Source organism: Equus quagga, chromosome 15, assembly GCF_021613505.1.
Source record: "Equus quagga isolate Etosha38 chromosome 15, UCLA_HA_Equagga_1.0, whole genome shotgun sequence".
In the NCBI taxonomy this organism is placed as follows: Eukaryota; Metazoa; Chordata; class Mammalia; order Perissodactyla; family Equidae; genus Equus; species Equus quagga.
Window position 1 is genome coordinate 88,033,154 of NC_060281.1, and position 12,109 is coordinate 88,045,262.

A 12,109-nucleotide genomic window follows, 5' to 3' on the forward strand; every position below is an offset into this window, starting at 1 on the left:
TTTAATTGAGTTCTTTGTGTATTGCTGAGTTTTAAGAGTTGTGTATTTTTGGATGATAGTCCTTTATGAGATGCGTCTTTTGCAAATGTTTTCTCCTAGTCTGTGGCTTATCTTCTCATTCTCTTGACATTGTTATTCACAGAGCAGAAGTTTTTAATTTTAATGAAGTCCAGCTTACCAGTTTTTTCTTTCATGAGTTGTACATTTGGTTGTGTATCTAAAAAGGCATCACCATACCCAGGGTCGTCTAGGTTTTCATATCTAGGAGTTTTATACTTTTGAGTTTTATATTTAGGTCTGTGATCCAGTTTTTGTAAATTTTTATGAAGGCTGTAGGTCCTGTAAGTTTAGATTCATGTTTGTTTGAGGTTTTTTTGCATGTGGATGTCCAGTTGTTCCAGCACCATTTGTTGAAAAGACTATTTTGCTTCATTGTTTTATCTTTGCTCCTTTGTCAAAGATCAGGTGACTGTATTTATGTGGGTCTATTTCTGGGCTCTCTATTCTGTTCCACTGATTTATTTGTCTCTTCTTTCACCAATACCACTCTGACTTGGTTATGTAGCTTTATAGTAAGTCTCGAAGTTGGCTAGTGTCAGTTCTCCAACTTTGTTCTTTTCCTTCAATATTGTGTTGGCTATTCTGGGTCCCATGTGTTTCTTTAGGATAAATTCCCAGCATTAAAATTACTAGGTTGGGGCTGGCCTGGTGGTATAGTGGTTAAGTTCACATTCTCTGCTCCATTCTGCTCCAGTGACCTTGGCTTCATGGGTTTGGATCCCGGGTACAGACCTAGCATTGCTCATCAAGCCACACTGTGGCAGCATCCACGTAAAATAGAGCAAGGTTGGCACAGATGTTAGCCCAGAAACAATCTTCTTCAAGCATAAAGAGGAAGATTGGCAACAGATGTTAGCTCAGGGCCAATCTTCCTCACCAAAATAAATAAATAAATAAAATGAATAAAAATTACTAGGTTAATGGAAATGTATATAATTTTTTAATTTAAATTTTATTTATTTTTTGGACTACATTCACATAGTTCAAAGTTTTAAAGGTTCAGAAGGCATATAATAAACAGATTCTCATCCATCCCTTTCTCCTAATCTAATTCCCTGACCTAGATATATTTATTGGATATATATGTAAAACATATATATGGATGTTTTCTTTTAATGCTTTTTATATATACCATGTAATTGTAATTCAGTATGTGAGAACGTTCATATCTCTGCTCAACATTGGGCATTAATATAATCTCAAGGCAATTTTTAAATTTTTTTTTCAATCTATGTAACTATTGATGTGATTACATTTCTTTGATAATGTTTGTTAAATGCACTTGACGTTATTGCTTATTATTATATGATAAATTCCCCTAACTCTGGGGTTTCTATCTTCTCCTTTCCTTGAAACCCTGTAAGGGACATGATGTCCTACATGTAATAGCTGCTCAATATCTATTTTATGATAATACTACTTTCAGAGTGGTGGTGCAGAATGAGAGGAGAGAAGAGTGGACTTCACTCCTCGTGACCATTAAAAAACTCTTCATCCAGTATCCAGTGTTGGTGCGACTGGAACAGGCAGGTACTGCATCCGGGTAATAGAAGGTGCATCAGGGAAAGGAGGTGTAGGATGGAGGCTGGGAGGTGAAGAGGTTCATACTTGTTTCCCTTCCTGTGTTGTATATAGTTTCTCTATTTCCGGTTGGGTGCAATTGTTCATTATATCTGCAGTAAGTTTGATAATGTCTCTGCTGCTGGGTTGGGGGGACCCTATGCAGCCAGACACTTTGCACTTGTTTTTTAAGACTTCATCCTTCATGAGATGTTTTTCCTTCTCTTGTGTTTTTTGCTTCAGAGGGCTTTCCTCTAGGAGACAATTCTACCTCAGCGCAAGGAAACTACCTAGAGGCTATCAATCTGTCATTCAATGGTGAGTAACGATGCCGGCCACAGTGAGCAGGCATCTTGCTTACCACATGGCTATGAACTTCTCTTTACTAATATCCAAAGACCCAGACCTAGTTGATGATGCTGCATCCACCTCTGAGATTAATTGAAAGCAATAACTTTTGATTGGATGGTTTTAATGGCCAACATTTAGCGCTTAGGTCTTCTGCTGGGAAATTAGCTTGCTATTCTTATCTGCTTCTCATGGTAACCTAAGAGGAAGGAGCTGGAGGGAATCGTCCTTGGGCTCTTTGTTTTACTAAAAACTGTGTTCTTATTATATTCCACCCCATCCTTCAACTGCTTCTAAGTAATTTTTTTTAAAATCTACATTTTTTTAAATTACAAAAGTGACCCATGTGTCTAGAATTCAAGTAATAGAGAGGTATATTAAGTGAAAATGAAGGTCTACCCCCTCCCTCCACTATCAGTCTCCTTTCAAGAGGGACCATTGTTAACAGTGTGATGTGATTTCTTCCGAATGTTTGTCCCTGCATTTCTGTGTTAGTTGAGAGATTTTGTTTGCAAATAACAGAAACCTACTGAATTCATTTAAACAAAAAGAAATGTCCTCTAAGGATAAAGGGGCTTGGTGGGGTGGCCAGGAAAGTCTTGAACACCATGCTGAAGAAGGTGGGGCCAAGGGTGGCTCTGGGAAATGGAGCAGCAGGAATTCCTGGAACCATGTTCAGCTCCCAGCAACCCTGTCTGTGCTCTCTGTTCAGAATACCACATTCCAGCAGGGCAAGTCAGATTGGCCCAGCTCCGGTTAGGTGTGTGTCTGGCACTGGCCAGTGGTGGGAGTGATGATGCGTGGTCACTTCACTATGTCTATTGCCTTCCCATGTGTCTGTACCCAGGTACTAGGGATTCTGGAACACAGGGTCTTTTATTAGTAAGTCTTTTTGTCGTAGTTGAATATCACTGATTTTCTTTTATTTATTTATTTATTTATTTATTTATTTATTTATTTTGAGGAAGATTAGCCCTGAACTAACATCCATCCCCATCTTCCTCAACTTTATATGTGGCATGCCTGCCACAGTATGGCTTGATAAGCAGTGCGTAGGTCCATGCCCAGGATCTGAACCTGCCAACCCCGGGCCACTGAAGTGGAGCGTGGGAACTTAACCACTACGCTACCAGGCTGGCCCATGAATATCACTGATTTTCCATAGTAAGAATTGCACAGGCCAAAAATAAAAATTAAGTTGCCAAATTTACAAAGTCACCCCAAGTTTCTAGTCACTGTCTTAAATATTGTCTTAAGTTAATATTTGATTATTATAAGTTTTCATACAGACTAATTTGTGGATGGTTTAAATTAATAACATGAAATTTGAGCATTTAAGACTGCACAAGGCAGATATTAGGCATCGATGAGAATTAACAAAGGCAACGGTGACTTAGTCTTGTGTTCAAGTCATTCTTAGTGTAGAAGGGGAAAGATAGACATGCACACAGCTAGAATTCAGGTCAGAATGTGGCAATTGCTATAAAAGATATATGGACAAGATGCTGTGACAGCACAGAGTTGCTTGCCAGTGACTGGTTTCTAGAAAGCTGTAACATTTTCATTGGAGGACTTTTTGCTTTGTTTCAAGTGTTTGACAAGCATTACATCAACCGTAACTTTGACCGAACGGGGCAGATGTCTGTGGTGATCACGCCTGGGGTGGGCGTGTTTGAAGTGGACCGTCTGCTCATGATCCTCACCAAGCAGCGGATGATAGATAACGGTAATGCTTGCCAGTCTGTGCCGTCTCTGAGTGTGTATAGACTGCCTTACCCTTGGCGCTCTGAGCTTTCCCTGGCCCTGTGCATCAGAGATCGGGGGATGTGAATAAGGTCAGGTGACAAAAAGAGTTCCATGAACTAATCAGTCTGGGAAATGCTGGGTCATCACAGTTGGGCAGATTCCCTAATTGCAGGTTTTAATGTGTTAGTGTACTTTGTTTATCTCTAAAGAGTATAACCGGGACTCTGAGTTTCCCAAGCATATTTGACACTGGAGAACCCTTTTGGGGGATTGTTTTAAGGAACCAGTGTGCCATCAGCCCATCTGGGGGGATACCGTCAGACCATCTGGTCTAGTCCTCCCTCTGTGATGGGCCATGCTTCCCCAGCCCATACCCCACACCCCGAATTTGGTTTGTGTTTCAACAGCAAGATGGAGTTCAGAAAGTAAATCCTGATTCCAGTAAAGAAGCTCTTTGGAGTGGTGTGGATTGTTTTGCTTTTTCCTAAAATGACAAGGTTCCTTTTCCTTTCTGGCCTTGAAACTTGAGTAATGGAGGCCTGGTTTTCTTTTTGACAAATCGTGATCTGCAAAGCAGTCAGAGGCTAATTGTCAAGCATTGAATAGTGGCAGATATGATGGCACTTAGTAAAGAAGAAACAGACAAAATGCTTCTATTTACTTCTTTGCTGCGTAGGCTGCACTGATGAGGTTATAAATTGTAGGATGTTAAGTCTGCTTTGCCTCATACCCTGATCCAGTTAAATAAAATCAATTATAGATTGGAACACTTATCTCTACCTCTTTCCTCCCCACCCTCAAACTCTTTTTGTCTTTTCTTTTGTAGGAATTGGCGTGGACTTGGTGTGCATGGGGGAGCAACCTTTACATGCTGTCCCATTGTTCAAGGTAATTAGATTTTGGATTGCTTATTAAAGGTCAGTTTCCAGCACCAGGATGATCTCGAGAATAGTTCAAAACAGAAGAGTTGGAGTAGGTCCACATCCTGCTTGTTTTCTGCCTGATGTGTGCACTGGCTCTTTCCCTTTCAGCTTCATAATCGGAGTGCACCGTGCGATTCTCGTCTGGGTGATGACTACAATATTCCTCACTGGATAAACCACAGGTGGGTGTGATCTTGATTCATAGTAGATGATAGGGTTTTCAGATAACTTCCTTGCCATTTTCTCTTCAAATTATTAAGTTATCACTATAAAATCTTTTTTTTTTTTTAAGATTTTATTTTTTTTCCTTTTTCTCCCCAAAGCCGCCCGGTACATAGTTGTATATTCTTCATTGTGGGTCCTTCTAGTTGTGGCATGTGGGATGCTGCCTCAGCGTGGTTTGATGAGCAGTGCCATGTCCGCGCCCAGGATTCAAACCAATGAAACACTGGGCCTCCTGCAGCGGAGCACGTGAACTTAACCACTCGGCCACGGGGCCAGCCCCTATAAAATCTTTTAAGAAATCTTTTATAAAATCTTTAAGAAAATGTGGAAACCTCAGTTTTCACTTTTGCTTAAAGCTTCTCTACATACAAAGCAGTGGTGGCAACATAAGAGCAGTCTACAGTGAAAACAATAGAAACAAATTTTGAAGGACTTGTTTCCACTGCTGTTGCCAACTCCTACTGTTCCCAATTCCCACAGACCATAGCAGACCAACGTTGTGCCTGGCCTTCTCTGTTTGTAGAAAAATCTCCATGTCTCTTCTTCACATGAGATGAGGCCTCAGTGTTCCTGCTAATTCCAGTTCAAGAATGGTGTCTCTTGGGGCTGGCCCCGTGGCCAAGTGGTTAAGTTGGTGCGCTCCGCTGCAGGCGGCCCAGTGTTTTGTTGGTTCGAATCCTGGGCGCGGACATGGCACTGCTCATCAAACCACGCTGAGGCAGCGTCCCGCATGCCACAACTAGAAGGACCCACAACGAAGAATATACAACTATGTACCGGGGGGCTTTGGGGAGAAAAAGGAAAAAAAAAAAAAAAGAATGGTGTCTCTTATCCCTTGGCCAGTGCCACTGCCTTATCCTGGTCCTCATCCTTTTGAAATACTGCAATAATCTTATTAGTGTGTCTATTTCTAGTCTTTCTCCTTCAGTCCATCCTTTAGGCCAGGGATTTTCAACCTTGACACTACTGACATTTTCAGCTGGATCATTCTTTGTTGTTGGGGGCTTGTCTTGTGCGTTGTCGGATGTCAAGCAGCATCCATAGCCTCTACCCACTAGATGCCAATAGCACGCACCCCCAGTTGTGACAACTAAAAATGTCTGCAGACATTGCCCTGAATGGCAAAATCCCCCCACCCCTGTCATTGAGAATTACTCCTTTAGACAAGTGGTTTTCTTCTTTCCTTTTTCATTTTTTTTCTTAAGCAACAAGGCCCTTTCTTCAAGTAAAAGTCTTACTTGGAATCCCAATATATAACAGTGAAAAAGTATTAGTGTTCCTCTTTATCCTCATAGCAGGTCCTGATGTAGCACTAAGGAACCTTGGGGGTCTGAGGACTGGCATCTGTCAATCATTGCTGTACATGGTTGCCAGAGTCATTTTTGTGAAAACTAAATCCTACTGCTCTTTTCCTCTGATTCCTCATGCCGACTAAATAAAGACTAAAGCGTTTGACATCTGAGGCCCCCTCTCCCACCATTTGCCCTCTTTCATTCTGCATGGCAGACACCCACATCTCATTCTCACAGCTGAGCTTTTCTGCCTAGAAGGCCTCTTTACTGCCCTTTCCCTCACAAATGCCTATTTATCCTCTAAGACCCAGCTCAACATCTCTTTTCTGTGAGTTCTTCCTGTGCTGTCCCCAATAGCTAATGGCTGCTTTCCGTTCAGCTTCCAGAGCATTCTACCCTTCTGGATTGTCTGTGTTAAGCCAGAACTCATGAGGGGCAGCAGACCACTTGGTTCATGCCTTAAGCTCAATAGGACCATCAATTTTGGCTTCTGTGTACTTGCAAATCTTTGTTGGAGACCAGCTTGTAAATTCCTCACAAATGTTGACTTCAGCCTCATAGTATTTCCTTTATCTTTGTCATGAGTCATATTACCCTTGTATGAGGGTTACTGCTGGTTAGTTGTAATCATTCATAGATGAAGAGCCAGTTTCATGAGCAGGGAAGAGTGGTTGGCCTTCTCTGTAAGGATGGTGTGGTCACATTGTGATTATCCTGTTCCCGTGTGCTTCTCTCTTCTCAGGTAGCCCAGTGAGATACTCTCTGGCTGGTCACCTGTATTATTCCTTTACATGTGTGTATATGTGACTGTTTAATGATGCTCAATCTTATGTGTTGTCGTATTTCCTGACGAAATCACATTAAGAAAAAGTGATTGCTTCATAATAAGATGCCTTCAGAATCTTCCTCATCTTGTGTTTATGTTACTGTTATTTGAAAAACTTGTTCAGGTAAAAGAGGATTTTCCTTCTTTTTTTGTTTTTGGTGAGGAACATTGTCCTGAGCTAGCATCTGTGCCAGTCTTCCTCTGTTCTGTGTGTGGGACACCGCCACAGCATGGCTTGGTGAGTGTAGGTCTGCACCCAGGTCTGCCCCCTTGAGCCTGGGCCACTGAAGTGGAGCACGCCAACTTAACCACTACGCCACCAGGCCAGCCCCCTAAAATAGTATTTTGAGCTTATTTCTTTTTCACTTATTTCAGAGACCAATGTATCTTCTTTTTTGTCAGCCCTCTAATTATTTTTGGATTTGTAATCTTTGACTAAGACATTCAGAATCTTTTGCTAATAAGAAAATAGCTACTAATTATTCACCATATTTCATTGTTTTAAGTTTAGTTTAGGAAATAATTAAGGGAAAAAGTAGCTATAGCACACATGAAATTGTATATGAGTTTAAGCATGTCACTTTCCTCAAATTTTACTTTATAATAACTTGAAAGTTTCTTCCTTTGTCACTATTTTTCATCCTGCATTGGCTCTCTCTCTGGTGCCATTTAAGATGTAGCATGGATTCACACTTCAGGGGCTTCAGACTCTGAGAGCTGGGAGGGCCCGAGCCTGCTTTTCATGTCATTGTGAGCCTTGTTTGCTTGAGCCACGCAGGGACAGGAACAAGAGGGCCTGAGAGGATAGCTGCTCACAGGGCCATTGTTCTCATCCTGTCAGCAGGCTTCTTCAGAAGCGGCAAAGTGTTCCCACAAGACCTCCTAAGTATAGTCAAATTCTCTGCAGTGAGAACTTATTACTCCCGAAGTATTATTGGCTAATAATGAAAATTGATCTAAAAAGTACATTAATCAAATACGTAAGAGTTATAATACTAGAATCTTTGGAGATATCACAGCATGTGACTGGAATCTATCTTGGAGATCATAGAGACCGTCCAGTCACATTGTATATAGGTAAGGAACCCAAGTTCCGGAGAGGTTAAGTGGCTTGCCTAGGGCTGAACAGCAAGTTCATGGCAAAGCTGCAATTGACTTTGAACCATTTGAAATTGTGATATTAGATTGTTTTTTATTCAAACACAGTGATTTCATATGGTTTCATCAAGTAAAAACCCATTCTTCTGGCTGATGTCACTTCACCACTCAGATCTTTCATAATTAATGACTGGAAAGCGAGTAGCATCCTCTGCTTAGTACTTTCTTTGCTACCACTGCGAGAGGTCAAGTCCCAGGGGCTGGACTCTAGGTCTGACTACAGCTGGTTTCCTTATGTTCTTATCCACTTAATGTGCCACTAGGATTGCCCCACTATCCATTGGTTATCTATTGATACTGTCCCTTTTTATGTTTTTATGATCAGAGTTATGATGGAAGGTGGGGATTGGTCAATATTCAAAACATCTTTACCACAAATTACTTGTAGATAAAGGAGAATACAGAGAGATGCCAGAGGAATAGAAAAGTCTTCACAGCCTCTGTTCACTCATTTGTTCAAGATTCCTAGGGCATGGTTGGGTCTCCAGTTTTCTTGTGTGCCTGACATGACTACATTAAGATATGATTTTCAGAGCATTTGGTGGTTTTGTCATCTTTTCTTGAGTGCCATAGTTTCTTTTCTTATCTGGGTTATTCTTGCTTATTAAGTGCTGATCAATCAGTGAGTGAGAGGGACCTCCCTTGGGCCCAGCATCGAGCCAAGAATCTAGGTGAAAAAGTATTGTGGTGTACATAGTTTTATTCCCTGCCATAAAGAGGAGATTCTAATCCAGTTAGGAATTAGGACTAGCATGAGACGATTTTTGAGGAAAAGAAGAATAGAAAAATAATTAAAAACATAATTAATGTTTTGTAGTACTTACAAAAGAAGTTAGAATTGGGAAGATCAGAGAAGCCTGAGACAAAAGCATTCATGAGAGGGCTGATCCATGGCTAGGATGTCACCTGTGTCTTGAGGTTTAAAATGAAGGGGGTTTAGATTCATGACCCTGTTTGTTTCTTTCACAGTTTCTACACGTCCAAAAGCCAGCTCTTTTGTAACAGTTTCACCCCACGGATAAAACTGGCAGGAAAAAAGGTAGGTGTCACCAACCAGCAGGACCAGCAGAGCCTTCAGGGACTGTCACACACTGATGTGGTTATTTTGTTCTCATTGTCCTGAGATAACCCCTCCCCACCACGGTCATGAACAGAGTTTAAGAAATTTGTCTTAGAACTTCACAATTTTCTACATTAAATAAATAAGTAGCAAGGCAAACGCTCAGGGTGCGAGAAATATCTTTGGCAAAAATATGACAAAGGACTATTTGTAGATCTTTAATAATAAAAGAACTATTTTTATTATGATATGACTGGTTTATTCAGATACTGAGACCTCTCACATACTGGTGGGGACAAAGATACAGACACGTATTGCAGCAAAAGGGAAATATGTTAAAAAGATCACATCTTAGCAGTAAAGAAATGCAAATTCAAACAGGAATGGGGATTTTTTTCTTTTGGCTTACCAAATAGGTTTAAAACACTAATTATACCAAATGCTGCCAAAAGTGTGGTGAATTTGCTGCTTGCATATCTGGTTGGTGTACGATACTTAGGGAAAGCAGTTCAGCCATATGTGTTAAGAGTAGTGCAAATGTTCATGCCATTTGGCCAGATAGTTCCATTTTTTACTATGTGATCTAAGGAAACAATTGAGGATATTGTATGCAAATAGCTCTTGGTCTAGTTCTATATGCAATAGTGAGAAGTTGAAAATAATAGAGAAATGACTAAATAAACCATGAAATATCCACTCAGTGGAATATATTTGTAGCAAATAAAAATGCTACTATTAAGAACCTGAGAGGGGCCGGCCTGGTGGCACAGTTGTTAAGTGCGCACGTTCCGCTTCAGCGACCAGGGGTTTGCCAGTTGGGATCCCGGGTGTGGACATGGCACTGCGTGGCATGCCATACTGTGGTAGGCATCCCACATATAAAGTAGAGGAAGATGGGCATGGATGTTAGACTCAGGGCTAGTCTTCCTCTGCGAAAAGAGGAGGATTGGCCGCAGTCAGCTCAGGGCTAATCTTCCTCAAAAAAAAAAAAAAAGAACCTGAGAAAGCGTTTTTAATGTAATACAAAGAGAAAACCAGGCTATTATGTATGTGGGCCCCACACTAGGGTGCTCTTGCTTATCTGCCTATTTCTAGCAGAGCTGAACCTTTTGAAAGTTGCCCCATTGTGCCTGTGTTGCATTAGTAGTATCAGGGCCACTTCCATTTTGGGAGGGAGAAGGGGGTTAATGTTACTCTTTTAATAGGGCAAATATTAATTTGGAGGAATTTGAGGACTCCTAAAATGCCCTGTCCAGTGGTGAAGTGCTGGGACTCTGCCCAGAAGGGCCTTCTCCTACCTTCTGAGGTTTTATGTCTTTACCACAACCATTCTCGGCAAAGTGGAACATGGAGGAACCTCTCTGCAACACGATTGTTTTAAAGGAGAAAGAATCAGTATTGTTACAGAAGGTTTAAGGATCCTGAAAAAGATTTATTTAAAAAAAAAGTGATAATTCTTTCAGTTTCCTCTCTATCTTTGTACTCCATTTTAGCAAATTGGGTGATCTACTGAGTGCTTACAGATAGGTGAGAGAGCCATGGTGAACGGGGAAGTATGCAGAGTTTGGGGTCAGGTGGAACCTAGCTATGGTAGGACAAACGTACCAGTGGATTGACCAAGAGTCTGAAGAGGTGGGCATGGATTTTGGCTTTGCCACCTGCTAACTGTGTGACTTTGAGCAAGTCCCTTATTCTGTCTGGAATTGAATATCCTCACCTGTAAGGTGGGGTCCATGCTGCCGTTGGATAGAGTTGTGAGAGTGAACAAGGTGTGAGGTGGGAAGTAAAGGGCCTAGTGGGGTTTGACACCATGGTAGGTGGGTGTCAGGTGTTAGCTCCTGCCTTTCCATCAGTTAGTGAGGGGCAAGACTTGGTCTCTGCCCTGGGAAGCAGCCACTTCCATACTGTGCCTTGTGATAAAAGTTCTGTTCTATCAGAGGAGGGAGTGACTAATTATCTATTTAATTTTACAGCCTGCCTCTGAGAAAGCAAAAAATGGCCGTGATACATGTGAGTATTTTTCGAGATCTCCTTTCGTCACGTTGAGAGTCAGCTAATCCATGGCAACAAGATTATATGCGGTCCCATAAAAAGTTCACAGCCAAGCTGGGAGACCTGATTTCCCCTTGTGTGACCTTGGGAATGTCCTTATCCACTTTGTATATTTTTTTCCTGTCAACTACAAAATGGATGATGACAAAACCTTGTTTTGCTTTCCTTAGGTCACTTGGAGGGATCAGCTAGAAAGTTTTAAAATACTAAACCTACTTATTAAGATGATATTTTTAAAGTGGGATCACAAAAGAATGAAATACTGCCATCACCTTGCCTTTATTTAGTGCTATGCTATTTATGTATCACTTTGACATATAAGTCATTTAATCTCAACAACGTGATGAATGGGTTATTATCCCATTTTTTTCACGGGGAGATGGTGATGATCACCTGTGCCTTGCAGATTTTGACGAAGACCCTCTGAAGGCATCTGGTTGAAATGTGTTTTGATGAAAATTCGTATTATTTGTGTATTTCAGCTCTTGGGACTCCGAAAGAATCTGAGAATGCCCTTCCCATCCAAGTAGATTATGATGCCTATGATGCTCAAGTGTTCAGGCTGCCCGGCCCATCCCGAGCTCAGCGCCTCGCCACCTACAGGTTTTCTGCCAGATTCACTTTGGGGTGGTTGTAAAACTTGCTTAGGAAAACCTGAGGTCCACTAGGGACCTTCATGAGAACAACCTTAAAAATATTTACATTAAAACTAGCCAAATGGAAGCCATAATGTGTAGATCACTAGGGATTCTGTTTTCGGGTTCTCTGGCCCAGCCATTTTGTTAGCTATATTTGCTGTGAGCTATTGTCCCCAAATAAGGAGAGCATTTTTCTGCTTTTTCTAGCCAAGAGAAGCAGT

At 41.3% G+C, this 12,109-nt stretch overlaps 1 protein-coding gene across 8 annotated transcripts in view; it reads left to right on the forward strand.

Moving 5' to 3' along the window:
* The window catches only part of DEPDC5 (DEP domain containing 5, GATOR1 subcomplex subunit), a 117,169-nt gene that overhangs the window by 32,454 nt on the left and 72,606 nt on the right, over positions 1-12,109 (forward strand). For all 8 annotated transcript variants that reach the window (XM_046640818.1, XM_046640817.1, XM_046640820.1 and 5 more), the window contains exons 13-20: positions 1,487-1,590; positions 1,864-1,938; positions 3,560-3,694; positions 4,541-4,602; positions 4,746-4,819; positions 9,108-9,177; positions 11,172-11,208; positions 11,733-11,853. In XM_046640818.1, the coding sequence (XP_046496774.1) occupies positions 1,487-1,590; positions 1,864-1,938; positions 3,560-3,694; positions 4,541-4,602; positions 4,746-4,819; positions 9,108-9,177; positions 11,172-11,208; positions 11,733-11,853 (678 nt within the window). The remainder of the gene's footprint in view (positions 1-1,486; positions 1,591-1,863; positions 1,939-3,559; positions 3,695-4,540; positions 4,603-4,745; positions 4,820-9,107; positions 9,178-11,171; positions 11,209-11,732; positions 11,854-12,109) is intronic.